Source organism: Panicum virgatum, chromosome 9K (genome assembly GCF_016808335.1).
Source record: "Panicum virgatum strain AP13 chromosome 9K, P.virgatum_v5, whole genome shotgun sequence".
NCBI classification, from domain to species: Eukaryota; Viridiplantae; Streptophyta; class Magnoliopsida; order Poales; family Poaceae; genus Panicum; species Panicum virgatum.
The window spans coordinates 45,077,491-45,102,695 of NC_053144.1; the positions used below are offsets into that span (position 1 = coordinate 45,077,491).

Here is a 25,205-nt window from a genome sequence, read left to right on the forward strand (position 1 = left end):
CGCAGAGAGATCATCTGCTGCTGAGTTGTGCTCGCGGGGAACGTGTTGCAGTTCCAAGGCGTCGAAGTCCTTCTCGAGCTTCCTCACGTGTATGAGGTATGCCGCGAGCTGGGGATTGTTGCAGTTGCAATCCCCTCGGACCTGCTTGATGATTAGCTGGGAGTCCCCCTTCACCAGAAGCTGCCGGACCCCCAATGAGAGGGCTTGCGTCAGGCCGAAGATCAGAGCCTCGTATTCCGCCATGTTGTTGGTGGCCTTGAACTCAAGGTGCACCATGTACTTCAGCTGATCTCCGTTTGGGTCGATGAGGACCACACCAGCCCCGGCCCACTTCTCGCGGGCGGACCCATCAAAGAAGAGTGTCCAGTGAGACTCGGTGAAGACTGGTGTCCTGATTTCCGGCTCCGGGGGTCCAACATTTATGGCCGGACCCCCAGGGTTGCTTGGGGAAGGAGTCCACTCCGCTATGAAATCAGCCAGGATCTGGCTCTTGACCGCATGGCGTGGCTGGAAATCCAGTTGGAACTCTGCCAGCTCTGCTGCCCACTTGGCGATATTGCCTGTAGCGTTGGAGTTGTGTAGGATCGCTCTTAATGGGTAAGAGGTCACTACAACAACTCGGTGTGCTTGAAAGTAGTGGCGCAGTTTCCTGGACGCAATAAGTATTGCATAGATAAGCTTATGCGTCTCAAGATACCTGGCCTTTGCCTCGTGGAGGACTTCACTGACGTAGTAGACTGGCCTTTGGACGGTCCGGACCCTAGTTCCTGGGTCCGGCTCGCCCTTGTCCACCACATCTGTCCCTGGGGCCCCCAGTGGTTCTGGGTTCCCACTGGGATGAGGCTCCTCCGGACCTGCCTGTGCAGGATCCGGACCTTCAAGCTGGGGTGAGGCTGACGGGCCCCCGTGTCCGGGGTCCGGCTCACCATCCTTGGCCAAGGGGACCTTGGTGCTCCCCTGGGAAGTTTGCTCCATCCTTTCGGCGACCAGCACCATGCTGACCGCCTTCGCAGATGCAGCAAGATACAGAAACAACGGCTCACCGGGTTCTGGAGCCACCAGTACTGGCAGCGAGGTGAGGTGCTGCTTCAGCTCCTGGAAGGCTTGTTCAGCTTCTTCGGTCCATGAAAATGGACCGGACCTCCTCAACAGCTTGAAGAAGGGAAGGGCCCTCTCAGCCAGCCTCGATATGAAGCGGCTAAGAGCAGCGAGAGATCCAGTAAGCTTCTGGACGTCCTTGATGCGGCCAGGAGGCCTCATTGCTTCGATCGCCTTGATCTTGGCTGGGTTTGCCTCGATGCCTCGATGCGAGACCAGGAAACCCAGCAGCTTCCCTGCTGAGACGCCGAAGATGCACTTCTCTGGGTTCAGCTTCGTGCGCGTGGCGCGAAGACAGTCGAAGACGAGGTACAGGTCCTCCACTAGTGTTGACCCTACCTTAGTCTTGACCACAATGTCGTCGACATAAACCTCAACAATATCTCTAATTAGATTACAGAAGGTTTTGTTCATAGCTCGTACAAACGTGGGTAAGGCATTCCTTAGACCATACGGCATGACAATGTAGCAATAAAGCATATCTACTGTTACAAAGGCAGTATGCTTCCTATCCTCTCTAGACATCTGAATCTGGTGGAAACCAGAGTAAGCATCTAGGAAAGACAAAAGATCACACCCGGAGGTGGAGTCCACGATCTGATCGATACGCGGAAGAGGATAGGGGTCTCTTGGACATGCCTTGTTGAGGCTGGTGTAGTCGATGCACATCCGGAGCTTCCCGTTGGCCTTTGGGACGACGACCGGATTGGCAAACCACTCGGGATGGTGGACCTCCTCGATGAAGCCGGCATGTAGGAGCTTGTGGACTTCCTCGCGGATGAAGTTTTGCCGCTCCACGGACTGCTTCCGAGGCTTCTGGCGCACCAGCGTGGCGTCGGGGTTGATCCTCAGATTGTGCTCGATCACTTCCCTGGGGATCCCGGGCATCTGTGACGGTTCCCAGGCGAACACGTCGACATTTGCCCGGAGGAAAGCGATGAGCGCGTCTTCCTATTTCTCCCCCAGGTTCCCCGCAATGCGGGTGGTCCTGGCGGAGTCTGCTCCAATCTGTACCGACTTCACGGGAACTTGGTCCGGATCAGATGGTTGGACCTTGGGAGCCTTTGCAGGCGCCCTGGGTTGCGAGGTGGACGGAACCTCCTCGGAGCATGCAGCCTCTGCCGCCAGGGTATGCAGTCTCTCAACTGCAGCGACGGCAGCTGTGCGGTCGCCCTGCACGGTGAGGACTCCGGCAGGGGAAGGCATCTTCAAGACCAAATACCCATAGTGGGCAATGGCCATGAAGCGGTAGAGTGCCGGTCGGCCAATGATGGCGTTGAACGGGAGGTTCACCTCCGCAACATCGAACATGACGCTTTCTGTGCGGAAGTTCTCCTCGGTCCCGAACGTGACCGGCAATGTGATGCTCCCCAGGGGGAACACCGGGTGTGGGCCCACTCCGGAGAATGGGCGAGAGGGAGTCAGCTTGGACTCTGGGATCTGCAGCTGCTTAAATGCTGCATAACTGATGACGTTGAGGCCAGCCCCACCGTCAATCAACACGTGGTAGAGCCTCACGTTGGATATGACAGGAGCGGTGACTAAAGGTAGCACACCAGCTCCGGCCATATTCTCCGGGCAGTCGGATGGCCCGAAAGAGATGGTGGTGTTCATCCACCTCTGGTGCGGCGCCGCCCTCGGGACCCCCGGCTTCACCGAAAGGACCTCCCGGCGAAGGGTCTTCACGTCCCGCCGGGAGACAAGCTCCCAGCTCCCGCCATACATTACGTACAGCTTCTTGCGGCGGTCGCCGTTGTCGGAATCGGAGTCGTCGCCGTGATAGACGCCCTTCAGCTCTCGAGCGGGGGATTGGTACCCCAGCTCCTTCTCCCCGGCCGCGGCCCTACTGTCAGAGGCCTTCTCCTTGCCGGCCCGCTGGCGAGGAGGGGGTGAGCCATCCTTAGAGGACTGCTCACGCCGCCCACTGACCCGTTTCGCGAGCTTTTGGATCTCGCGGCAGTCGGCGGCGCTGTGGCGAGCGGTGGGATGCACTGGGCATGAACCTCCGTTTCCACCTTGCGGGCGAGGGCGTTTGCCGTGTGTATTCTGGCCCCCAGCTGCTGCTGCCGCAGCCGGCGCCGCTGCTGGCGCTGCTGCTGCAACGACTGGTCCGCCAGAATGCGGCTCCCCGCGACCCCGGTTCTTCTTCTTCTTCTTGCCACCGCCCTGAGCGGTAGCGCTGGAGCCACCAGCCTTGGTGTCTCCATCTTGGGGGGCTGAGTGCCATGCACGGCCCTCAGCGGCCCTGGCACACTTGTCTGCCAGGGAGAAAAGCGTAGTGACGCTTTCCACCTCGTGCGTCGCCAGCTTCTCGAGCATCTTCTCATCACGCACCCCCTGGCGGAAAGCAGTAATAATAGATGCATCTGAGATACGAGGAATGGTACCCCGTACCTTGGTGAAGCGCGAGATGAAGGCCCGAAGCGTTTCCCCGGGTTTTTGCCTCACGGCGTGAAGGTGTGCCTCCACACCATGCTGCTGGTAGGCGCTGGCGAAGTTCGCTGTGAACCTCGCACAGAGCTCTTCCCAGGACTGGATTATCCCGGGTGTGAGGTTCATGAGCCAGGTCCGGGCTGGCCCAGACAAGGCTACATGAAAGTAGCTTGCCATGACGGCGCCGTTGCCACCAGCCGCTGTGATGGCGGTAACGTACACCTGCAGGAATTCCGACGGGTTAGTAGTACCGTCGTACTTTTCCGGCAGGTGGGGGCGGAACTTGGGTGGCCACGCCACGGCGCGGAGGTGCTCCGCAAGCGTAGCACAGCCCACCCCGGCCACCGGTGCACCTGACTGAATCCGGGCGTTCACCGGAGGCCTGGGTGCCGCCGCGTCCAGATCGACATTGAGGTTGCGTCCCTCAATGTTGAGACGGCGCTCTCGCGCCCTCTCGACAGCGATGCGGGCATCCTCCCCCGCGCGCCGGCGGTTGAGCTCCGCCCGCAAGTCTTCTGTTCGTGCACCCCTCACGGTAGGGGAGCGCACAGATGCCGACGCACCGCCCTGACGTTGGTGGTAAGGTACCACCGCGTTGCCAGGCGGAGGTCGTTGCCCAGTCTTTGCAGAACTGGGGGAGGCCTGAGCCAGATGGAGGAGACGATCGACGTCGTCCCGCCACTGCCTCAAGGCGTCTGGCGAGGCTGCCTCAGCCGGGGGGTTGCGAAGCAACTCCCTAGCCGCTGCCAGCGCTCCGCCGCTCGCAGCCTGTGAGGGGACCCTTGACGGGCGCCCTGACTCTTGCCGGCGGGCGGCGCGCGCCACCGCCAACGGTGCCTGCTCCACAGGCACAGTTGCCCCTGGAGCAGGAACGCGAGAGGCATGTGGCGTGGAGGACGCCACCCCCTCCGTCATCTCCACGTCGTCCACGCGAACTATGGGGACGAAGAAGATGATGAAATGCGACCAGCTAGGTCCCCTACCTGGCGCGCCAAATGTCGTGGTACTGCAAACCACGGCCGGGTGGCGGAAGGCACCCGCCCTAGCCCAGAGGGTGTGTGCTCAGGGGGTAGCTAGTCTTAGATCGAACTCACTCAAGAACACGAGGAACACAGCAGGATTTAGAGTGGTTCGGGCCGCCGGAGCGTAATACCCTACGTCCACTGTGTGTTGTATTGCCTCCCCACGAGAGTGAGAAGGTGCGAGAGCTTGAGTCCGTCTTGTGGAGATGGTCCTGTGCACAGCGAGTGCCTCCCTTTTATATCTCAAGGGGGCGCGTACACAGCCGTTGGATCCCCGACAGGTGGGTCCAACGATGCAGTATAACCTAACGTACTGCTCATACATTATGACGTCGCAGGCAAAGGAGATCTCTCTCTTGGATTCCCTTGCCTGCTCCCGGAGCCCTTCGTCCATCATATCCTAGCGTCGTCTTGTCAGGTCGATCCTGTCGTAGCTAGTAGCACCGCCCGTCACATTGCTTAAGCGGGTGGTGTAGCTTGCGGCGTAGGCGGCATGATGGAAAAGTGCCGTGCTGTCGTATCCATTTAATGCTGCAGACGGGCTCTGCGCGGGCGCGGCTCAGGCGGCTGCACTGTGCTCCTTGGTAATACGCGGCGCGCAGCGGGGCCTGACAAAAGGCTGTCTTGTGTACCGCGGCGGCAGAGCACGCCTTGTCCATCGCATTAAATGCGGTAGGTGGGCGAGTCTTCCTGCGGAAGACTCGCGCACGATCCCACGTCTCCGGGACACGTGGCGGCTCCGGACCCCTACACGGTGAGGGGAGTCCGGACGGGCGCAGGAGGTCCCAGACCCCTCTGGGGGTCCGAGGCCTCGGCGGTCAGCTCGGAGCTTCCCTTCCGTGGAGACACGTGGCGTCACCGGACCCATCCTCAGGCGGGGAACGGTCCGGGGCCGTTGGCCTGGTGAGGGAAAAGCCTGGCCTGTGGGGCCTGGCTACTCCGTCTTTCCCGCGCAGCTACGGATAACTACGCGGGTCCTGCCTTGCTGCAGTAAGAGTGGGTATCCCTGTTACAGGGTACCGACAGTATGTAAAATAGCAGGCGCTAGGACTATGTTGTCGATGTAGTACATAAAAGACTTACGAATGTCATATTTTTTTTTGTTGAAGACTGAATCTTTAGATATCATTAGCAATGTCTTAGCCACTAAATGCAAAAAATGTAGAAGTACCTTTTTCAAGGCTGCATGTAATTCACACTGCACTTTCAAAAGTACAAAAGATCATAAGCACCTCTCCGAAAAGGATTATGGGCTTACAGCAACTCCGACAATAACTCTGAAATCAAACCCTCTAAATGTTAAATAGAGGGCTACCTCTATTTTACGAGAGCTTCTAAATTTTTTTATTTCAGCAATAGCCCTTAATTTCAATTTATTTACAATAGAGGGCTACAAAATCATAATTTCAAAACTAAGTAAATATCATTTAAGTGATCATGCTACATCCATCGTCCATTAAGTTCAAATATCACAATATTCTCAAATCTGCTACATAGCAGACCGAGAGCACAAACGGGTGCCCAATCGGGTAACGGGTCTGGAGTGTAAAAGAAAGGAATTGCATCCGATTCACCTGATGGGTGAGGAAAACACCTGTTAGCAGACCCATGGGAGCAAAAATGGCCATACCTGCAAGGTTGCGGGTCCCGTTGCCATCCCTAATCAAGATTTATCTGGTCTGTTGGTTTCTCCACCATTTAGGAAGGTCTCTATTTTTTATGGGGTTAAAAGACTCTAAATTGAGGTAGGAGGGTAGCTGTTTTCTTAGAGTTGCTATAATGCCAGTCTCTGTGGAAATTTTCTTGACACAGTTACTTAGACTGAAAACTAGATAACAGTGCCAAATGAAACTCTCCTCGCATTTCATAAAATTTCATCATTCTCTCTTCTTTTCATGTCAGTAAAATTGATAATATTTAATATTATGAAACTCTTCGTGAAACTTCCGTTAAGACCGGTATAATCCTAGGTGTTTGGACGGGGTCTTATTGGGTGGGGCTTGACTCTCCAAACTTAACACCCTAACTTAGTAACTCGAGTCATCTTGATCTTCTGAGTTGCTATTCCGCAGCTCTTCGAGGGCAAAACTGAAAATTGGCTCGACCCGAGGACTTCCGTCCCCCGCCTCCGCGGTGTCCGGTTTCCTTCTCCCTTCTCCCCCTCTCCGCCGACACCAGTGTGCTCGTTTCTCCTCATCGTCGGTGACCTTGCCGGCGGCGACGCTAGCCATCAAACCAGTATCCTTCGACACGACGCTTCTCTATTCGCACCCTTCTCTTCCCCGCCCTTCACTGCTGGTCTTCTGTGGAGTGGAGGTCCGGCCGCAATCGGATCGATTGTTTGAGCGGTGGGGTTCGACGGATTGAACCCCCATGGCCGACGTCGAGTCCGCCCCTGGCGCGGGCGTGAAGTCTCCGCCTTACAAGGAAACCGACAACGGGGTTCTGCGGTTCCAACTCGAGTTGGAGTTCGTGCAGTGCCTCGCTAACCCTACCTACATTCACTGTACTGTACTCCTCTCCATTCCCTCGTTTCATCTCACCTGTTTAGTTTTAGCTGCTTAGATGTTGCACGCTTCGTGGAAGCAATATTAGATTGTAATCTGTAGCTGTTGGTTTGAGGTAACCAATTTGGAGATGGGTTGTGTGCAAGTAATTAGCAATTCGTAGAAAATGCAGAGAACTGTAATTCTAGTGTTATGTTCGTCAGCAAGTTCCTGTTTAAAAGTGAGGGATGATGCTCTAGGAATCTCGGCCTAAATATGATCTTGGGACTTGGGAGCAATCTCCCACCAATAAGGCACGACTGCTATGTTAAGCCTGTGCTATTTTTAGTGGTATTGCTTGAATCTCACCATTATGTGTGCTTCACCTTTCATTGTTGTTCCTTTCTCACTTGAGTTTACTTGTTCCATGAGTATTCTGTTTCGTACCACATCCACAACATCGGTAATCCTTTTTTTTTCCTTGAGCAGATCTAGCACAAAATAGATATTTTGAGGATGAGGCGTTCATCGGATACCTCAAGTACCTAAAATACTGGCAGCGCCCGGAGTATATCAAATATATAATGTGGGTGAGATCATCTTCTTTAGATTTGTCTGCAACTGAGAAAATAACTTGCTCATGCCTTTCCTAATGATGCAGTTATCCACACTGCCTTTTCTTTCTTGAGCTCCTCCAAAACGCCAATTTCCGCAATGCAATGGCACATCCAGCAAACAAGGTGACCTTTTGACCCCCCATATGCCTTGAATCACACTCAGTCACAAGTCTTTAGCTTTTGATTTGCTGCTATGCAGCATTATTAGTCATTTCAGATCCAAGCTGGAATTGCTCCTTTGGACATATTATCTTTGTTGTAGCTTGTTAGAACCTATAAAGAAACAGGAAAGTGGCTCAAACTCAGGGGCAGATCCAGGGCCTGGGTTGAATCCCACCCCCCTCTCCCCGCGTGGGTGGGTCCAGATCTGATTTTCTCTTTAAGTATCTGAATTTGTGTGATATCTACTCAGCCCAGAACCATAGATTCAGCCCGGGGCCCAGCCAATTCCTGGGTCCATCCTTGTGAAGGAATTGGTCAAGGAAACAGCTTTTCGATTCTTTATAAATGTTCAGAAGTTTACTTTGCACCACATTGTTTTTGGTCTGTTAAGACCACTTGTATGAAACTAACACTGCCATCTTAATGTTTTGACAGGAGCTTGCTCACAGGCAGCAATATTTCTTCTGGAAAAACTACAGGAATAATAGACTGAAGCACATCCTACCACGCCCTCCTCCCGAACCAGCTCCGGCGCCTGCACCTTCACAAGGACCTGCAACGGTGCCCCTACCACCACCAGTACCAACACCTGTGGCCCCACCTGCTCCTGCACCGGCATCATCTATGCCATCTGTGCCAGCAGGTGGTGCATCTGCAATGTCTCCTATGCAGTTTGTAGGAACTCCAGGCACCAATATGCCGAAGACCGACATGAGAAATGCTATGGGCAACAGAAAGAGGAAGTACGCACCTTCGTTTGCAATCATTCAACAAATTGTTTCACGAAGTTGTTATTTGTCCATGCATGTTTTTGCCTTGCTGCTTTGTCTGTGCTATGAAATCATTAGTGAACTGTTATTTTATTAGAATATGATCCAGTTTAGATAAATTTATGGCTATTCTTCCAATCCTGATTATGAATTTCCAACTTGCTTCTCAATAAACATCCTTAGTTTCAAACAATTCCTGCTAAACCCACTATCCCAAAGGGGAACCACCATGAGCTAAACTAGCATAGGAAATTGGTATCCTTTTCCTTTTACATGAGAGATGATGGATGCCCTCAACATGCTTTGCAGGAGAGATCTATCCTCTTTTCCCATAGAAGTCAATTGAAGATGGGGTGGAGCAATCTTTTTATTATTTCTACTTTTTTATTAATCTGTTGCCTATTGTGCGAATACATTAATTTGAAATTTTGTTAATAATACATGCAATTGTTACAACAGATTGTTTGGTAGTCAGTTGGAATAACTAATTTGGAAAGGTGGCATGCTCAACTTCACATTGAGCTGCGTGTCAGACTGTTTTTTTCCTTGACTGCTTTGTGGTTTGAGCTCTGGAGTGTGGTGCCAGTGTTAGATATAGTGGCCATATGATTACTGACTATACCACTCACGTCTTTGCTGCAGGATGGGTTAGTTGAACATGTTGGGCAGCTCAACAGTGGACAAATAGGATGCAAGCCAGAAGTCGCTGCCTATGGAGCCTTTCAATGTTCAATATTTGTAGGCCTTGCAGATGTAACTTTAGATGTCAATATGCTCCTGAGTGACTAATCATTTGTGTTGGCGTTGTTTTAGTCAGGTTTTTGTCACGGACTAAACACCGACAGCAGGACTCATGATCTTGAATGAGTAATCATTTGTGTTGGAGTTGATCTAGTTGATTTTTATCACGGAGTAAAATAGTAAATGCCATCAGCTGGAAATGCACATTCAGCGATTATTGATGAATTACGCATATGCTGCCCACTGGCTTGATCGCTTGCCGGCACAGATGGGCACGTTTTTTATCATCCGTTACACAAAAAGTGGTCATCTAATTTCAGTTCGCCAAAAACAGGCACCGTTAAACCACGGGAAGCCAGTACAGATTTCGATTCCATTGACGAGAACCTATAAACTGTCTGTCACTCCAAAAGAGTATAGTAACACGAAATGCGTACACATATACAATACGATCTACCAGATTCCCACCCTGAAGCCCAGTCAGCAGGAAACTTGCCGACTTGTACTGATCATTCAGGACCAAATACAGGATGCACCAAGCATTCCTAACGATGAACTGCTACTAGTACCGGTAACTTGACCCATAGCCACCCAGTCCAGAAGATGGATATCTACCATCGTCGATGCTAGAATAAGATGGCAGTGATGACGACGAATAGCCACCCAGGCCTGAAGGTGGAGCTGCCATATTGTGAGTAGCTAGGCCTGTACACTGGATCTAATCCTCCTCCCACATAGCTGCTTCTGACAGGTTCTCGGTGTGCAGCTAAGGAGTCCTGAAGGAAGATATGGTGTAAAAATATATACACTCGAGAAATCTAAATTTCGAAGGAACATCATACATGCTATTACCTGGATGAGCTGTTGGGCAGCTTGTACTTGTGAAGACGTCCCCTTTATTTCAACAGTAATATCATCAGGGCTGCCCAAACTCTCCTGAATTGTCACAACAGCCCCACTATTAGCTCGTATGTACGCGATATTTGCTCCTTTGACTCCTATAATGTCCTCTGCGTAGGTAAGTGGGATTTGCATTGTTTGAGTTATCTGCAAAAAGATTTCTTGTAAGCAACAGTTCAAGGAATCATTAGTAACTCGTAAAAGGGTCAGTGCATGTAATGCATAGCCAGAAAGAGACCCATACAACATCTAAATCAAAACAAACCCATGAATTGCATTTAATTTAACCCACTAAAAATCTTATGGAGAGAAATGAAGATGAGAAAACAATCCAGACCTGTGTAAGTAGAGGCCCAGCACCATGCATCCCAGAGGGTCGTAATGTTGACAAGGCAGGATCACGCCCATAAAGTGACACTCCTGAGCGATGAATGCTATGATCTACTAGAGGTTCTCGTTCAAGATACAAAGTGTCCCTCTTCGCTGGAAGAATATATTTGTCAACTACCGGAGGTGGTTGATTTACTTGTGCAGAACCAATCGGAGGATGTGACATATCACTCCAACCATCACCGCTGCGATCTTGGCTCACTGTAGTATTCTGAAAAAAAAGGGAGAAAACAGTGAACTAAAAATGATATGAAGGGTGGACTGGTGAAGCTTAGCATGAGTTAAACTTTGCGCTTACAGTCTTTTCAAATAATGGGAGTACACTATGGTCAACCAAAAACTTCCGAAGATGGTTAGAAACTGCTTGAAGTGCTTTTAGAACTTCTGTTTCACCTTGTATCTCAACTATCCTTTCATCATCAGTTAAATAGAATGGCCGCTCTCGTTCATCTACAAATATTAATAAGACAAGAACAATCATCACTCATTTTTATGAACGTTTTCATCTACAAATATTAAGGTCCTGTTTAGTTTTCAAAAAAATTTCTACAGTACCTGTCACATCGAATGTTCGGACACATGTATGGAGCATTAAATGCAGTTGAAAAAAATAACTAATTACACAGTCTAACTGATTAGCACAAGATGAATTTTTTAAGCCTAATTAGTCCATGATTAGACATTATTTGTCAAATAACAACGAAATGTGCTACAGTACTAAAACCAACAACTTTTCACCAACTAAACAGGGCCTAATAAGCCAAGAACAATCATCAGTCATTTTTTATGCATGTTTAATCAACATTATCTTCAATCCTTAAAGTTCATATTGTCTACACACACTAGAAAAGGTGAGCCTTGCCATAATGTTCTAAGCTAGTGCTATTTAAATAACCAAATAATGATGTATTCAGCAATTGTTTTGTCCATAAGAAGCAAAAGAGTATACCTTTATGTCAATCTTAATAGTCTTGTTCCGACTACTTGAATCTGTGTGCCCCATAAAGTGGTTTGCTAGCCGCAACTCAGCTCCTTGCCTGAAAAGTTAGATGAATTGACATCATGTATTGGATCCAATAAAGCATAGCAATAGGAAACTTTGTCATTATCAGTGCCAACTGACCTTGTAGTTCAATCTATCAATGGACAGCTAGTTGAATAGCTTAGGGAGGATGAGACAGCAAACTAGAATTTGCACTACTTGCATCGCTGGCTGACTTATGTTGTTTGCAGGCTGGAGAGGCATTCCAGCATACTGTCAAGAATAAAAGAAACTTCATAGAAGTTCTCATGCTTACAGTACCCTTCCCAGCAAAATATCCTAACCAGTGGATTAAATAAGAAGACATCTAGTGCAAGACCTTTAGAACGTATCTTACGGAGAAGGATCAGTACATATCCCAATCCTTTCGCTTTTACCAGCCAATTAGTCAGGCGAACGAAATGATTCGGAACCAAACATTTTCTCGAAGATTCAAGATCAAGAACCAAACATTTGCCCAAAGATTCATGACCAGGAAGCAAATATTCTACCGATGGTTCAAGAAGAAAATTGATTGCTGTAAGAAACTTCTTCTGTTTGCATAAACTATCGATTACCATAGCAATGGTAAAGTTATTTGGAATAACATTCCTACTGATCATATCCATATAAATTTCTATCACTCCATGTAAATCCCCAACCATGCATAATCCATGAATTAAAGTATTGAATGCCACAACATCATATACAATTGCCTCATTATCCAGTAGGTACTGTGCTACCTGAAACTTCTCAGCTCCACAGAGGCTCCGGATTGCAATAGTAAAACTGAACATATCTGGCCCAATGCCCTTCTTTATAAGATCAACCAATAGCTTCAAGACCCTAGCAAAATCATCAACCTCACAGAGCCTACTCATCAGTGTGTTATAGCAGAACACATCAACCTCCCAGCCCAGCTCTCCGCTATATTCCAGCAAACACACTGCTTCAGCAAACCTCGAGTCTCGTCACGAGCAATCAAAGAGAATATTAACTGTCTCAACTGTCATGGACACTCCTCTGCTCCGCATAATATCTACTTGCCGGAATGCCTCATCCGAGAATCCCATTCTGCAAAGGGCAGACATGTATATAGTATATGTGACAAAATTTGGCGTCCACCCCATCTCCTCACTCTTTTCTAAAACCCTTTCCACCTTGCCGAATTCCCCCACACTACAAAGCCCCTCTATGAGCACGCTGTATGTGATGACATCCGGCGGACACCCTACTTCGATCATGGTATCAACTAACCTCTCTGCCTCGAGAATCCTGCCTTGCTCACAATACCCGCGCAGGATCGTGGTGTAGGAGCGAATAGTGGGCCAGATGTGGTTGTCTAGCATGAGGTCAAGGACGCCCGAGGCCTCATCGACCCGCCGGAAGTCGCAGAGCGCCGAAATGAGGCAGTTGTAGACAGCGGCGTCAGCGGAGCAGTCAACTGTCATGGACACTCCTCTGCTCCGCATAATATCTACTTGCCGGAATGCCTCACCACACTACAAAGCCCCTCTATGAGCACGCTGTATGTGATGAAATCCGGCGGACACCCTACTTTCGATCATTGGTATCAACTAACCTCTCTGCCTCGAGATCCTGCCTTGCTCACAATACCCGCGCAGGATCGTGGTGTGTTAGGAGCCGAAAGTGGGAAAGATGTGGTTGTCTAGACATGAGGTGTCAAGGCGCCCGAGGCCTCATCGACCCGCCGGAAGTCGCAGAGCGCCGAAATGAGGCAGTTGTAGACAGCGGCGTCAGCGGAGCAGCCCGCGACGGCCATAGCGGCCAAGAAGTCCGAGAAGACGTGGTACACGGATTCGACAGAGGCGGTGCGGTGGGCCTTGAGCAGCGCTGTGAGGACGGAGGTCGTGGGCGGGAGGCCGGAGACGAGAAGGGAGGAAAAGGCGGCGCGCGCGGCGCGGTGGCGGCCGGAGTCCGCGAGGGAGGAGATGAGGGTAGTGAAGAGCGGGGCAGTGGGCCGGAAGGGGAGGGAGCGGAAGAGGCGGAGGATCTCGTCGGGGCGGCCAGCGCGGGAGTAGGCGCACATGAGGGCGTTGTAAGCAGCGGGGATGGGAGCTGCAGGCACTGCGCCGGCGGGCGGCGAGAGCGACGGTTTGAGGGGGTCGGAGAGGGAGGCGGCGGCGGCGGCTAGGAAGGAGGCGAGTTTGCGTTCGCGGGGGCAGCGTCGCGGAAGCGTGGGTTGGAAGGGCATAGGAGGAGGAGGATGCGGCGGCGGGCGGCCGGCGAGGGGGGCGGCCGGGCGGTGAGCTGTTGGAGGTAACTCGCGCGGTGCCGCGTGCCGGGGTGTTAGTTCTTTGGTGGGCCGTCATTCGAAGAGGCCCAGTTTGGAGGGAGCGGAAGAGGCGGAGGACCTCGTCGGGGCGGCCAGCGCGGGAGTAGGCGCACATGAGGGCGTTGTAAGCAGCGGGGGTGGGAGCTGCAGGCACTGCGCCGGCGGGCGGCGAGAGCGACGGTTTGAGGGGGTCGGAGAGGGAGGCGGCGGCGGCGGCTAGGAAGGAGGCGAGTTTGCGTTCGCGGGGGCAGCGTCGCGGAAGCGTGGGTTGGAAGGGCATAGGAGGAGGAGGATGCGGCGGCGGGCGGCCGGCGAGGGGGGCGGCCGGGCGGGGAGCTGTTGGAGGTAACTCGCGCGGTGCCGCGTGCCGGGGTGTTAGTTCTTTGGTGGGCCGTCATTCGAAGAGGCCCAGTTTGCTTTGCGAGCGCGTGAAGCACAGCTTACGTGCGGCGGTTTTTCTTTTTTATATTTAAAAAAAAATTAAAATTTCAAAAATATATGTCGGTTTTGGAAAATTTCAAAAATATACCCCGGTCGCCCTATGGGGGTGACAAGGCTCAAATGTAATTTTTTTTCTTCAAATTTGCAACGAAGTCCCTGGAGAAAAAAAAGGGGGGCCTGTCGCCCCCCAACGGGCGACAGGCCCCTGTCGCCCACCCCAGGGGCGACAGGCCAGTAGGCCCGCCAGGGGGGCCGGTCGCCACTCCTGCGGGCGACAGGGGGGTCCTGTCGCCCCCCCCCCCCCACGGGCGACCGGGTCAGCCCGCCTATATAAGGCCTCCCCCTCATTCCCTCCTCTCATTTGACCTCAAAAAATCCAGAAAATAGAGAGGGGTGAGAAGAAGGGAAGCAGCGAAGCTCTGCCGAATTCCGCACTTGTGATCTACCGGTAACTTTCGTATAAATTCGTTGATATTGTATAACAATTTAATTTAATTAGCAGATTAGCTGAATTAGATTTGGTGCTTTAGAACACTGGTTTAGTATTACAATTTGAGTACTATTACAGACTTTTTCAAATAAAATAATTATACATTAGAATAGAATTATGATAGTACCTTATTGATGCAGTATAAGACAATAGAATTATAACAGTACCTATATTTTCACGCATCGATTTGGTATACGATATGTGCATTGCTTAAATTATGGTTTGTTATTTGGCGCACCACACTATAGCGCTAATGTCTTCGTCAGGATCAACCTACATTCCGTGGAGCAAGTGTAAAGCCACCGTACCCAAAGGAATTGATGTGTCAATGTGCTTCTACGGTTCGTTATGCAAGTTCATGCAATCTGAGGTTTTAGGAGATGACTACGGCATGAGGTTCTTTATGTGTGAGAACTACGAATATGATCCACCTAAGCGATATGGCAAAGACCGGGCCAAGGTAGCAGGACAACATACGCTATTTTTCTATATGACCTAACATTGAGTTATGATTCTAACTTGTGTTGGACAAAGTCTCCTCCGCCTCTTTGTGATTTTATGCAGTGGTTCGACACCGTGCAGTCGCATCAGGCAAAGGACATTGTCGAACAAAAAGCAAGATGGGCTGCAGAACGTTGGCGCCGAATGAAGCACGAGGAACAGCAAGAGGAGAAGCGCAACAAAGAGCAAGAAGAGATCCGCAAGAGGATGGAGGAGGTGGATCGTAAGGCGGTGGCCGAACGTGAAGCTGACAGGGAGAGAAAGCGAGAGAGGGCACGCCGTGCGAAGGAAGCCGGGCCCGAAGCAATTAGGAAGGGCAAATATCCTAGGTGCACTCAGTAGAGTAGTACCATGTAATCCTGGCATTTTACATTCCATAAGGCATGGTAGGTTTAGATGCAACAAGAAATTATCTTGTCGCGTGCACATGCCACTGCAAATTAGTTATTTGTGTTTTAAGTTGAGAGCTTAACTCTGTGTGTTGTAGTCTTTACCATTAATTTGCAGTTGTAGCCGGGAGTCTATGAAATCTTTGAACTTTTCTTTAATATTTTCGGAGCTTTTCATGTCACTAGAATACTAAAAAACACACATTAATATAACGATAAGAATTAAGAACTAAGAAATACATCAGGGTCTGCTGCTAAAAAGCTCGAATAGCTCAAAATAGGAACCATAGTGTATCTAGCTGCGAGTACGAGATCACAGGTTGCCACTGCTCAGCACGGCGATCACGGATTTCCCAAATGTCGCATTCTTTGCCCAGACATTCGTGACAAAAGACGACAACCCAATAGCAGTGCTCTTCCAACATTTCAAAAAGATGTGACAACACGGCAACCACACCAGCTCACCTTCAAAGCAGTCTCTCTGGCGAGGACGACGGACCTGTCATTCTATAGCGAAGGTCTGTGGCGTGTAGTGGGGAAGGCGGCATCTAGGCGCGATCGATCGAGCGGCAGTAATGCAGTGCTGTGAGTCTGCATGCACAAAGATGCCGCCTATAAACACTCCACACTCCGGGTATCAGACATTTGTGCGCCTATAAATACTCCCAAGTTTGTGAACTCCCAGCACAACTCAAACATCAAACCTCATTGTATACCCAATGTCTGGAGGTGGGTCTAGCGGGAAGAATTACTATGGTTTTGGGAAAGGAAAAGGGGGAAGAAAGGGAGACCCCATAATATGGGAGGGGCCTCTTGGACCTGATTCCTTTCCGGAACCAGTGTTTGAGTTTCTGCCACAGCACAAGAGTGAATTTACCAATGAAACTCCCCTTCGACAATACGATAACCGTAGAGAACCGTGGCCAAAATACAGACATGGTGAGGACTGCTTAGTGCAGATGTGCACCAACGGGATGGATGGCGGTCGGCGTTTCTTTAAATGTCCACATGCATGGGTAATACTCGGTTGTTTCATTTCTTTATCTTCAATGAGACACCTTACATGGAATTTGTTTTGCAGTCTTCCGATGCACCAGAAAACTGTGGTTTTACTAGGTGGGTAGATCCTGCACCAATTGATTCTGTTCAGGAGTTCATCGAGTACCTCCAGATAAAGATCTTTGATCTGGAATGTAAGGTGAACCATTATGAGGAAGTGAGCGAGGGTAACAAAGACGACGAAGTTGATGATATCAGCAATGCAGCCGTTTCACAGGATGAACCATGCACTATTCCTTACTGCAACTGCCCTTGTCACAAGAAGAAGGGCCATGCGCCTCCGGCACCACCGCCTGCACCACCTGCAATGGGTGGATACTGCGGAGAAGGCTCAACGCAGTTTGCTACGTGGGGGTACGGCTACTAGGACTACCCTAGTGCTAGTGACATGCTGTATCATTGTGTTTATTCTATTTTTTTTAAATTACCTAAGACATGTTAGGTTAGTCCGGAATCTGTTTACCGTAGTTTGCAACGGGTTCTGACATGCCACTGCATGTGTGATGTGTGTTTCATTATCGTTATATTATGATGTAAAATTTGGTGGTTCACATTACGTAATGCATTTCTTAGTTCTTATTTCTTATCGTTATATTAATTACATGTGTGCTTTTAAGTTACCTGTAGATCAGGAGTACGCAATTCGGCAGAGCTTCGCCGCTTTTCTTCTCCTCATCCCTCTCTTTTTTCTGAATTTTTAGGCTCAAATGACAAAGGGAATGGCGGCGAATGGTGGCCAGGGTTTAAGCAATAACTGAAGCAGCATCAATTAGTGGATTCATGTTGAGTTCCTCGTGTCAAAAAAAAGAAATGGTTAAGGATACAATCAACCAAGAAATTATTACTTCGAACTTCTAAGCTCTATTGGTAGAAGTAACTAATAAGTACAAATAAATGATAATCGAAATCGTCCGAATTGCTTCGAGACCTCGTTTTTAGTTTCTAATCATTATAGATTTGTGTAAATCAACGTGAAATCAGCATCTACCAGACATCTGCGCTGACAAAAAAGTTTATAGTTCGAAATCACATGAAAAGTAGTTTCTCTAGTGTCATCCTTTAGAGGCCGCATCACCCACCAAAATTGACATCCGACACCTTCCGTAAATTTCATGATAATTCGAACTCGATTTCCAAATCCTTCTGCAAATATATCATAATAAATCTTCGGACGCTGGAGGAATTTTATGCAATTCAATAGGCTTTGTTGGCCAAACACAGGAGCCTGTCGCCCCCCAACGGCCAAACACAGGAGCCTGTCGCCCCCCCAACGGGCGACAGGGGCCTGTCGCCCCTGAGGTGGGCGACAGGGGCCTGTCGCCCGTTGGGGGGGGCGACAGGCCCCCCTCTTTTTTTTCTCCAGGGATTTCGTTGCAAATTTGAAGAAAAAAAAATTATATTTGAGCCCTGTCGCCCCCCCATAGGGCGACCGGGGTATATTTTTGAAATTTTCCAAAACCGACATATATTTTTGAAATTTTAATTTTTTTTAAATATAAAAAAGAAAAAACCGCTTACGTGCGCGAGTTGTGCAGATTTGTTCATCATTCCTTCACGGTCTCATCAATCAATTACTTGATTAGTGAATTGTCTAGTTATTTTTGTAACGTGGAATTAAACAAAGAATGAACCATTTTGTGGTGGCTTCGTTCATTCACTAGAAACGAGAGCCAGTTGTAAAGAGGGCAAATGCCCAAATCGACATAACTCTTCCAGGAATAGTACTATGCCAACCAAATTAGAGGCTTTGATCTTCTTGAGCACCAATGGAAATCATTCTAGAATGTTTTCCTATGGACAAAACAAATGGTACAACAGCACTTATGCACTATTCGGTTACCCTAGAAAGGTAAGATTATAAAGCTTTGTCAAAGTGAGCATCTCCAAATCCAAACTGTCAAGGTCTTTAGGTTGCCTGATTATTTCAAAGCAACAGGCTGCGTCTTGCAGATTCAATGAAATAAACAGCAGTACCCCCTATCACCCAATGTATATGAGTATATCTATCAACAATTTGCAACGGGGCGAAAGGGCCTGTAGCCTAGTGGTTACAAGAGTCTCGGTAGCACTGAGGTCCTGGATTCGACTCCCCATGGGAGTGAATATTCTGATATTTAGCGGCGTTGTGCATTCAGTGGTAGGCGACGTTCCCGTCGACAGTGAGGCGTCTGTGGTGACTTCGTCAATCTCGATGATTTGCCGGCTCAGTCTTCGAAGATGCTCATAGGGGTAGGGTTTACGTACGTGTGTTCATAAAGGTGTGAGTGTGCGTGCGTTGTGAGTGTCGGAATTGTACTATATGATCTAAAAAAATAATTTGCAACTGGAGCGGTCAAAATTTCCGTGATTTGTGCATCTTCAAGGGATGAACCTTTGCTATTCCACTTTCAAGAAGTAGCTCCAAAATCTGATACGAGAGTGCACAGCAACACAAAGTCACCATCATCAAACAGTCAAGAGAGTGAGTTTTGTTAGCGATAACCATTATCTATTGAGATTTATAACAGGCATACATGCTTTAGGGTAGGTATAGACTGCAGATTGATGTTGCAATGACAGTCAGATGCTAAAGAAGGGGAAAGACTACAACTGAACTACTTCACTTTAGTTTTTTTGATGGCACTACTTCACTTTAGTGATAACACCTGTAACTACTGCCTAGACAGGGATACAACTACTACAGCTACAGAGTGGAGAGAGCAGTTCTGATTGCAATGACATGGTGGTGCGAGAGCTCTATCCATCACTCGTTATCCTGCAAGTCTAGTTTCAAATACGAAAAGATTAGTGAGGAATATATATTGTTTTTCAGAAGTACTATTAGTAGTCTTAATAATTGTATAATTAATTATTCATAGAGCTAATTGGACTGCTATTTGATTTTGTAGGAGCATACTTTGAGATATATAGTTTTAATGGTTCTACTATAGTTTTAACGTTGAAAGCCATTTTAATTTACAAAATGAAGAGATCCATGTAACTGATTATATTAAAACTCAATCAGACCACTGAGAGTGTCTAGCTAAGTTGCACATTGTTCTGGTTAGTATCATATAAAAACAACTGTATATATCATGTGACATAAGCAGATTCAAATTAAGCCCGAGAACTAGTTGGGAAGATATTATTCAGGTATTGTACTCTGATCCACATTAGTACAGGTTAGGCCAACCAAATCTATCCGACATAAATCAGGCATGTCAATTTAGGTAGTAGTATCGAACCAGATCACAAATGTACCTTTGAATATACCGGATATAAAGACTAAAAAAAATACTAATAGATATTGCTAACCTTATGCAACGATACATCAAAGCTTCTGTAGTGAACTAATAGTCCTCCTTAAGATCTGACTGATCTATTAGGCTGCCCATAAACTTTATTGCCGTCCCTCATTGAAGGCTTCACAACAACAAAGGCTCGGAAATACACCGCTCACCCTTCACCTCGGTGCACGCCAAGGAGAAGAGCCGGCGAGATCCAGTAGCTTAGCACCACAGCACAGATCACCAGCAGGAAAAAAGAAAGAGGAGAATGTGGGTGGTTTTCATGTGTGTTTTACGGTTTTACCTGGATGTCTCCAGATCTTCTTATAGGCGATTGGGCAGGTCACAGCTGAACAATTGCGCTATAAAAGCACCACTTACTGACAGTAGTAATCACTCAATTAACTCGGATTAATTCTGCTCACTTAACTCGAGATTATGGCATTGGCTGCACACAAATTACATCCGGTGACTGTTGCCATTTTAATACGCAGATGGCAAAAGAGTCACAAGTCACGTGGTCCATCACGCGAAAACATACGCGAAGTCACTGCCTATGGAGCCTTTTCAATGTTTGGTGAGGCCTTGTAGTTCAGAAGTCATGTTTGATACTGCCCTGTGGGAGCTGCAGATGTAACTTTAGATGTCAATATGCTCCTGAACGACTAATCATTTGTGTTGGCGTTGTTTTAGTCAGATTTTTGTCACGGACTAAACACCGGCAGCTGGAAATGTACATTCAGCGCCTATTCATGACCCTGAATGAGTAATCATTTGTGTTGGAGTTGTTCTTGTTGATTTTTTATCACGGTGTAAATGCCATCAGCTGGAAATGCACATTCAACGACTATTCATTAATCGTAACATATATGCTGCCCACTGGCCTACTATATCACCACGTGATCGCTTGTAGGCACAGATGGGCACATTTTTTTATCATTCGTTGCACAAAATGTGGTCATCTCATTGCAGTTCACCAAAAACAGGCACCGTTAAACCACGGGAAGCCAGTACAGCTTTCAATTCCATCGATGAGAACCTATAAGCTGTCTGTTGTCACTCTAACAGAGTATAGCATACCCTGAAATGCGTACAGAGATACAATACGATCTACCGGATTCCCACCCGGAAGCACACGGTCAGCAGGAAACTTGCCAACATGTACTGATCATTCAGGAACAAATACAGGATGCATTCCCAACAATGAACTGCTACTAGTACCGGTAACTTGACCCATAGCCGCCCATGCCTGAAGACGGATATCTACCATCATCGATGCTAGAATAAGATGGCAGTGATGACGACGAATAAGTGGAACTGCCATATTGTGAGTAGCTGGGCCTGTACACTGGATCTAATCCTGCTCCCACATAGCTGCTTCTGACAGGTTCTCGGTGTGCAGCTAAGGAGTCCTGAAGGAAGATATGGTGTAAAAATATATACACTCGAGAAATCTAAATTTCGAAGGAACATCATACATGCTATTACCTGGATGAGCTGTTGGGCAGCTTGTACTTGTGAAGACGTCCCCTTTATTTCAACAGTAATATCATCAGGGCTGCCCAAACTCTCCTGAATTGTCACAACAGCCCCACTATTAGCTCGTATGTACGCGATATTTGCTCCTTTGACTCCTATAATGTCCTCTGCGTAGGTAAGTGGGATTTGCATTGTTTGAGTTATCTGCAAAAAGATTTCTTGTAAGCAACAGTTCAAGGAATCATTAGTAACTCGTAAAAGGGTCAGTGCATGTAATGCATAGCCAGAAAGAGACCCATACAACATCTAAATCAAAACAAACCCATGAATTGCATTTAATTTAACCCACTAAAAATCTTATGGAGAGAAATGAAGATGAGAAAACAATCCAGACCTGTGTAAGTAGAGGCCCAGCACCATGCATCCCAGAGGGTCGTAATGTTGACAAGGCAGGATCACGCCCATAAAGTGACACTCCTGAGCGATGAATGCTATGATCTACTAGAGGTTCTCGTTCAAGATACAAAGTGTCCCTCTTCGCTGGAAGAATATATTCGTCAACTACTGGAGGTGGTTGATTTACTTGTGCAGAACCAATCGGAGGATGTGACATATCACTCCAACCATCACCGCTGCGATCTTGGCTCACTGTAGTATTCTGAAAAAAAAGGGGAGAAAACAGTGAACTAAAAATGATATGAAGGGTGGACTAGTGAAGCTTAGCATGAGTTAAACTTTGCGCTTACAGTCTTTTCAAATAATGGGAGTACACTATGGTCAACCAAAAACTTCCGAAGATGGTTAGAAACTGCTTGAAGTGCTTTTAGAACTTTCTCTGTTTCACCTTGTATCTCAACTATCCTTTCATCATCAGTTACATAGAATGGCCGCTCTCGTTCATCTACAAATATTAATAAGCCAAGAACAATCATCACTCCTTTTTATGAACGTTTTCATCTACAAATATTAATAGGCCAAGAACAATCATCGCTCATTTTTATGAACGTTTAATCAACATTGTCTTAAATCCTTAAAGTACATATCATCTACACACACTAGAAAAAGTGAGCCTTGCCATAATGTTCTAAGCTAGTGCTATTTAAATAACCAAATCAACTTAAACTTCTGTCACCATGGGTGCAAACTAGTTCGCTGAATCACAGTAAAGCTCCTAGCATTTTGGAGAAGGGAATAGACAAGCGAAATGTGGGTTATAATGATTGTGATTCTTGAGGGCAGCCCAAATGTCAAAAAGTCTAAAAAGGCCAAAAGGGTGACAAACTTTTGTGCTAACATTTTGCAAATTGGAATTATAAAAAGTTAAAGCTTGCTGGAAAATCAGCCTGCCAGAACCAATACAAGGTTTGCAGTAAATTTGTAGAATATGAAGATAACAGCACGAGCATCAACTACTGTACCAGAACAACGGCATATTAACATACTAGCCAATAATACTTTACCTACTGAGATAACCCGGATTGTAGCACCAGTGCTCTCCTGAATTGACTTGATTGTGGCACCTTGCTTCCCAATTAGGTTTATAGCTTGAGCTCCAGGAACCAGCAGTCTGGCAGCACATACACCAGGTGCAGCAGCTGCCTGAGTGCCCTCAGCAGCACCATCTGCTATTCCAATGACACGTTTAAAAACTCTCACTAGAGCATCCATAGCTGGAGGAAGCTCCAAGCTTGGATCTTCTTTCCCAGACACCAAGACCTGCAGAGATTCGTGATTCAGTAAAGTATAGACAAGAGAGCAAGTACAATTATTTTAGTAAGATAGCTAAACAAGAACAATCAAAAGAGCTATCCAATATCTATTTGAATTCATTTGGGGCACCAAACATCATACATAGATAGATTAGCTTGGTATCCACATAGCCATATGTTACAACTCTACGTGCAGCACACTAGTGTAGAACAAAAAGCATAATGAAAGCCAGCTATTCAGATAATCATGCCCTGCCCTCATGTATTTATAGATATCTTGTTACAGTCACGGCACATCCATCCTATGTTGAATTAGGATAACAAACACTTCAATATATGTCATTAGCGTAAACCTAAATCAAGTAAGAGATCATTCCACAGTGAACTCATGTCACAAACTAAATCTTTGTCTTTCATCACAGGACGTACAACCTTATCTCATACTACTCACCACCATCTCGACAGGTAAAACCGTTAAAAAAAATCCTGGCCAGTACTACAACTGAACCTAACAATTCTACCAGGAATTCCAAAAGCTTAATATATCAATTCGATTTTTGATAACTAATGGTGGTACTCACAATGCGCTCGGTTGCTCCGACGGGCCCCTCCAGGATGCGGACCCTGGCCTTAGTCTCCTCGACGAGGCGCTTGATGAGCTCGCCCTTACGCCCGATGATGCTCCCTACCTTGAGCACCGGAACCACGAGCCGGAACACGCTGTCCCCGGGCCAACCGGGCCACCTCTTCGCGGCCTCCTCCGCCGCGGCGGCATCGGCCTCCTCTGCGGCCGGCGGGGGCAGCGAATCTGGCGCCCCGACCTCCACGGCGGCGACGGCGGCATCGGATGGGTCGGCCATGGCGGTGGCGGTGGCGGTGGAGGGGGGGGGGGGGCTAGGGTTTGGGGGCGTGGGGCTGCGGCAGCAGTTGCAGAGGCGTCGCGAGCCTCGGCAGGTGGAGTGGGGGACTTGGGAGGAGGAGGAGCACGGGATCTGGCTGGTTGGATGGGTTCACGATTTGATTTCTCACGGGCTCCGGTTACGTGGGCCAAAAGATTAGTGAGACGGGCTCTATACTTATTCGTGGGCTGAATATTATGATTAGGGCCATGTGATATTTTTCACCCTTTCGCTCAGGCTCAAATAAAGAAATGATCAAATTCTCAAAAAAATAATAAAGAAATGATCATCTCGGAAACTGCAGTTCATTTCAGTTTGCAGAGACTATTTTCCTTCCAGTATGTAGAAAAGCATTTGATACCTCCACTTTAGGACATAAATATGTTTTTGTCCTCTTTTCTTTCCCACTTTGCGTCATTAGCAGTGGCAGATCCTGACAAATAATTAGGGGACCAGTCTTTGTTAATTGAGCTACTAAGCCATTGAACAATGTCAAAATTACTATGTAGCTAATGGAAACTTTGCATGGCAGGGGGCCATGGCCCAATTTGGCTTGGCCATAGCTCCGCCAGTGACTACTAGACCACTACTCGGTACTCCCTCAATGTTTGCACCACTGCCCCTACATTGTTGACAAATTAGGGAGCTGTTTGGTTTAGTAGTGCTAGGCACTGTAGCAAAATTTGACCATCAGTTAGGGATATTAAATAACTTTACAACCCCTGTGCTACTTCGTGAGACGAATCTAATGAGGCTTTTGACTATATAATTAGAGGATGATTATTATAATATTATTATAATAAATTATAAATTAATTATGCTCATTAGATTTGCCATGCAAAGTTGCATCCATTTGTAAAAAAAGTTTTGTGAATAAACTTCGTTTAATATTTTATGCATGCAAGATTCTCTTCAAACACGACGCGACCCACAAATAGTGATGCCACCCAAGTCAAGTGCGATCGCCACTCGTACCTTCAGCTTGGGCTGTACGCGCTCACGTGCGAGTGTTTCCCTCCCTCCATGTTACGTGATT

General features: G+C 47.9%; 3 protein-coding genes across 5 annotated transcripts; 1 reads left to right on the plus strand and 2 right to left on the minus strand.

Moving 5' to 3' along the window:
- Positions 1-6,615: 6,615 nt before the first annotated feature.
- Positions 6,616-9,518, plus strand: LOC120651642 (mediator of RNA polymerase II transcription subunit 31-like). The gene is made up of 5 exons (XM_039929210.1): positions 6,616-7,059; positions 7,529-7,625; positions 7,701-7,779; positions 8,254-8,561; positions 9,231-9,518. Exons 1-5 carry the CDS (start codon positions 6,927-6,929, stop codon positions 9,238-9,240), a joined length of 627 nt encoding a protein of 208 aa, XP_039785144.1. The 5' UTR covers positions 6,616-6,926; the 3' UTR covers positions 9,241-9,518.
- A 144-nt stretch (positions 9,519-9,662) lies between these two features.
- LOC120651641 (pentatricopeptide repeat-containing protein At4g11690-like) lies at positions 9,663-14,329 on the minus strand. Of its 3 annotated transcripts, none has more exons than XM_039929207.1 (7): positions 13,349-14,329; positions 11,743-13,019; positions 11,569-11,656; positions 10,918-11,069; positions 10,567-10,830; positions 10,182-10,376; positions 9,663-10,105 (listed from the first exon to the last, which is right to left on the minus strand). In XM_039929207.1, exons 1-2 carry the CDS (start codon positions 13,853-13,855, stop codon positions 12,612-12,614), a joined length of 915 nt encoding a protein of 304 aa, XP_039785141.1. In that variant the 5' UTR covers positions 13,856-14,329; the 3' UTR covers positions 9,663-10,105; positions 10,182-10,376; positions 10,567-10,830; positions 10,918-11,069; positions 11,569-11,656; positions 11,743-12,611. The 3 variants fall into 3 exon arrangements, with proteins under 3 accessions (XP_039785141.1, XP_039785143.1, XP_039785142.1); XM_039929209.1 differs by having other exon boundaries at positions 9,670-10,105; positions 12,898-13,019; positions 13,349-14,323; XM_039929208.1 differs by lacking the exons at positions 9,663-10,105; positions 10,182-10,376; positions 10,567-10,830 and having other exon boundaries at positions 11,013-11,069; positions 11,743-11,874; positions 12,384-13,019.
- A 6,696-nt stretch (positions 14,330-21,025) lies between these two features.
- LOC120651640 (RNA-binding KH domain-containing protein PEPPER-like) lies at positions 21,026-24,249 on the minus strand. The gene is made up of 6 exons (XM_039929206.1): positions 23,852-24,249; positions 23,022-23,277; positions 22,308-22,462; positions 21,956-22,219; positions 21,571-21,765; positions 21,026-21,494 (listed from the first exon to the last, which is right to left on the minus strand). The coding sequence occupies exons 1-6, from the start codon at positions 24,128-24,130 to the stop codon at positions 21,297-21,299; spliced, it is 1,347 nt and encodes a 448-aa protein (XP_039785140.1). The 5' UTR covers positions 24,131-24,249; the 3' UTR covers positions 21,026-21,296.
- Positions 24,250-25,205: the final 956 nt, after the last annotated feature.

Coding starts and splice junctions, on each gene's coding strand:
- LOC120651642 (XM_039929210.1), top strand. CDS start 6,927: ATGGCCGACGTCGAGTCCGCCCCTGGCGCGGGCGTGAAGTCTCCGCCT. Junction 7,626..7,700: donor GAGTATATCAAATATATAAT/GTGGGTGAGATC, acceptor CTAATGATGCAG/TTATCCACACTGCCTTTTCT. Junction 7,780..8,253: donor TGGCACATCCAGCAAACAAG/GTGACCTTTTGA, acceptor ATGTTTTGACAG/GAGCTTGCTCACAGGCAGCA.
- LOC120651641 (XM_039929207.1), bottom strand. CDS start 13,855: ATGCCCTTCCAACCCACGCTTCCGCGACGCTGCCCCCGCGAACGCAAA. Junction 13,020..13,348: donor CGCTCTGCGACTTCCGGCGG/GTCGATGAGGCC, acceptor GACTTCCGGCGG/GTCGATGAGGCCTCGGGCGT.
- LOC120651640 (XM_039929206.1), bottom strand. CDS start 24,130: ATGGCCGACCCATCCGATGCCGCCGTCGCCGCCGTGGAGGTCGGGGCG. Junction 22,463..23,021: donor AATCCGGGTTATCTCAGTAG/GTAAAGTATTAT, acceptor TAATATTTGTAG/ATGAACGAGAGCGGCCATTC. Junction 21,766..21,955: donor CTGGGCCTCTACTTACACAG/GTCTGGATTGTT, acceptor ATCTTTTTGCAG/ATAACTCAAACAATGCAAAT.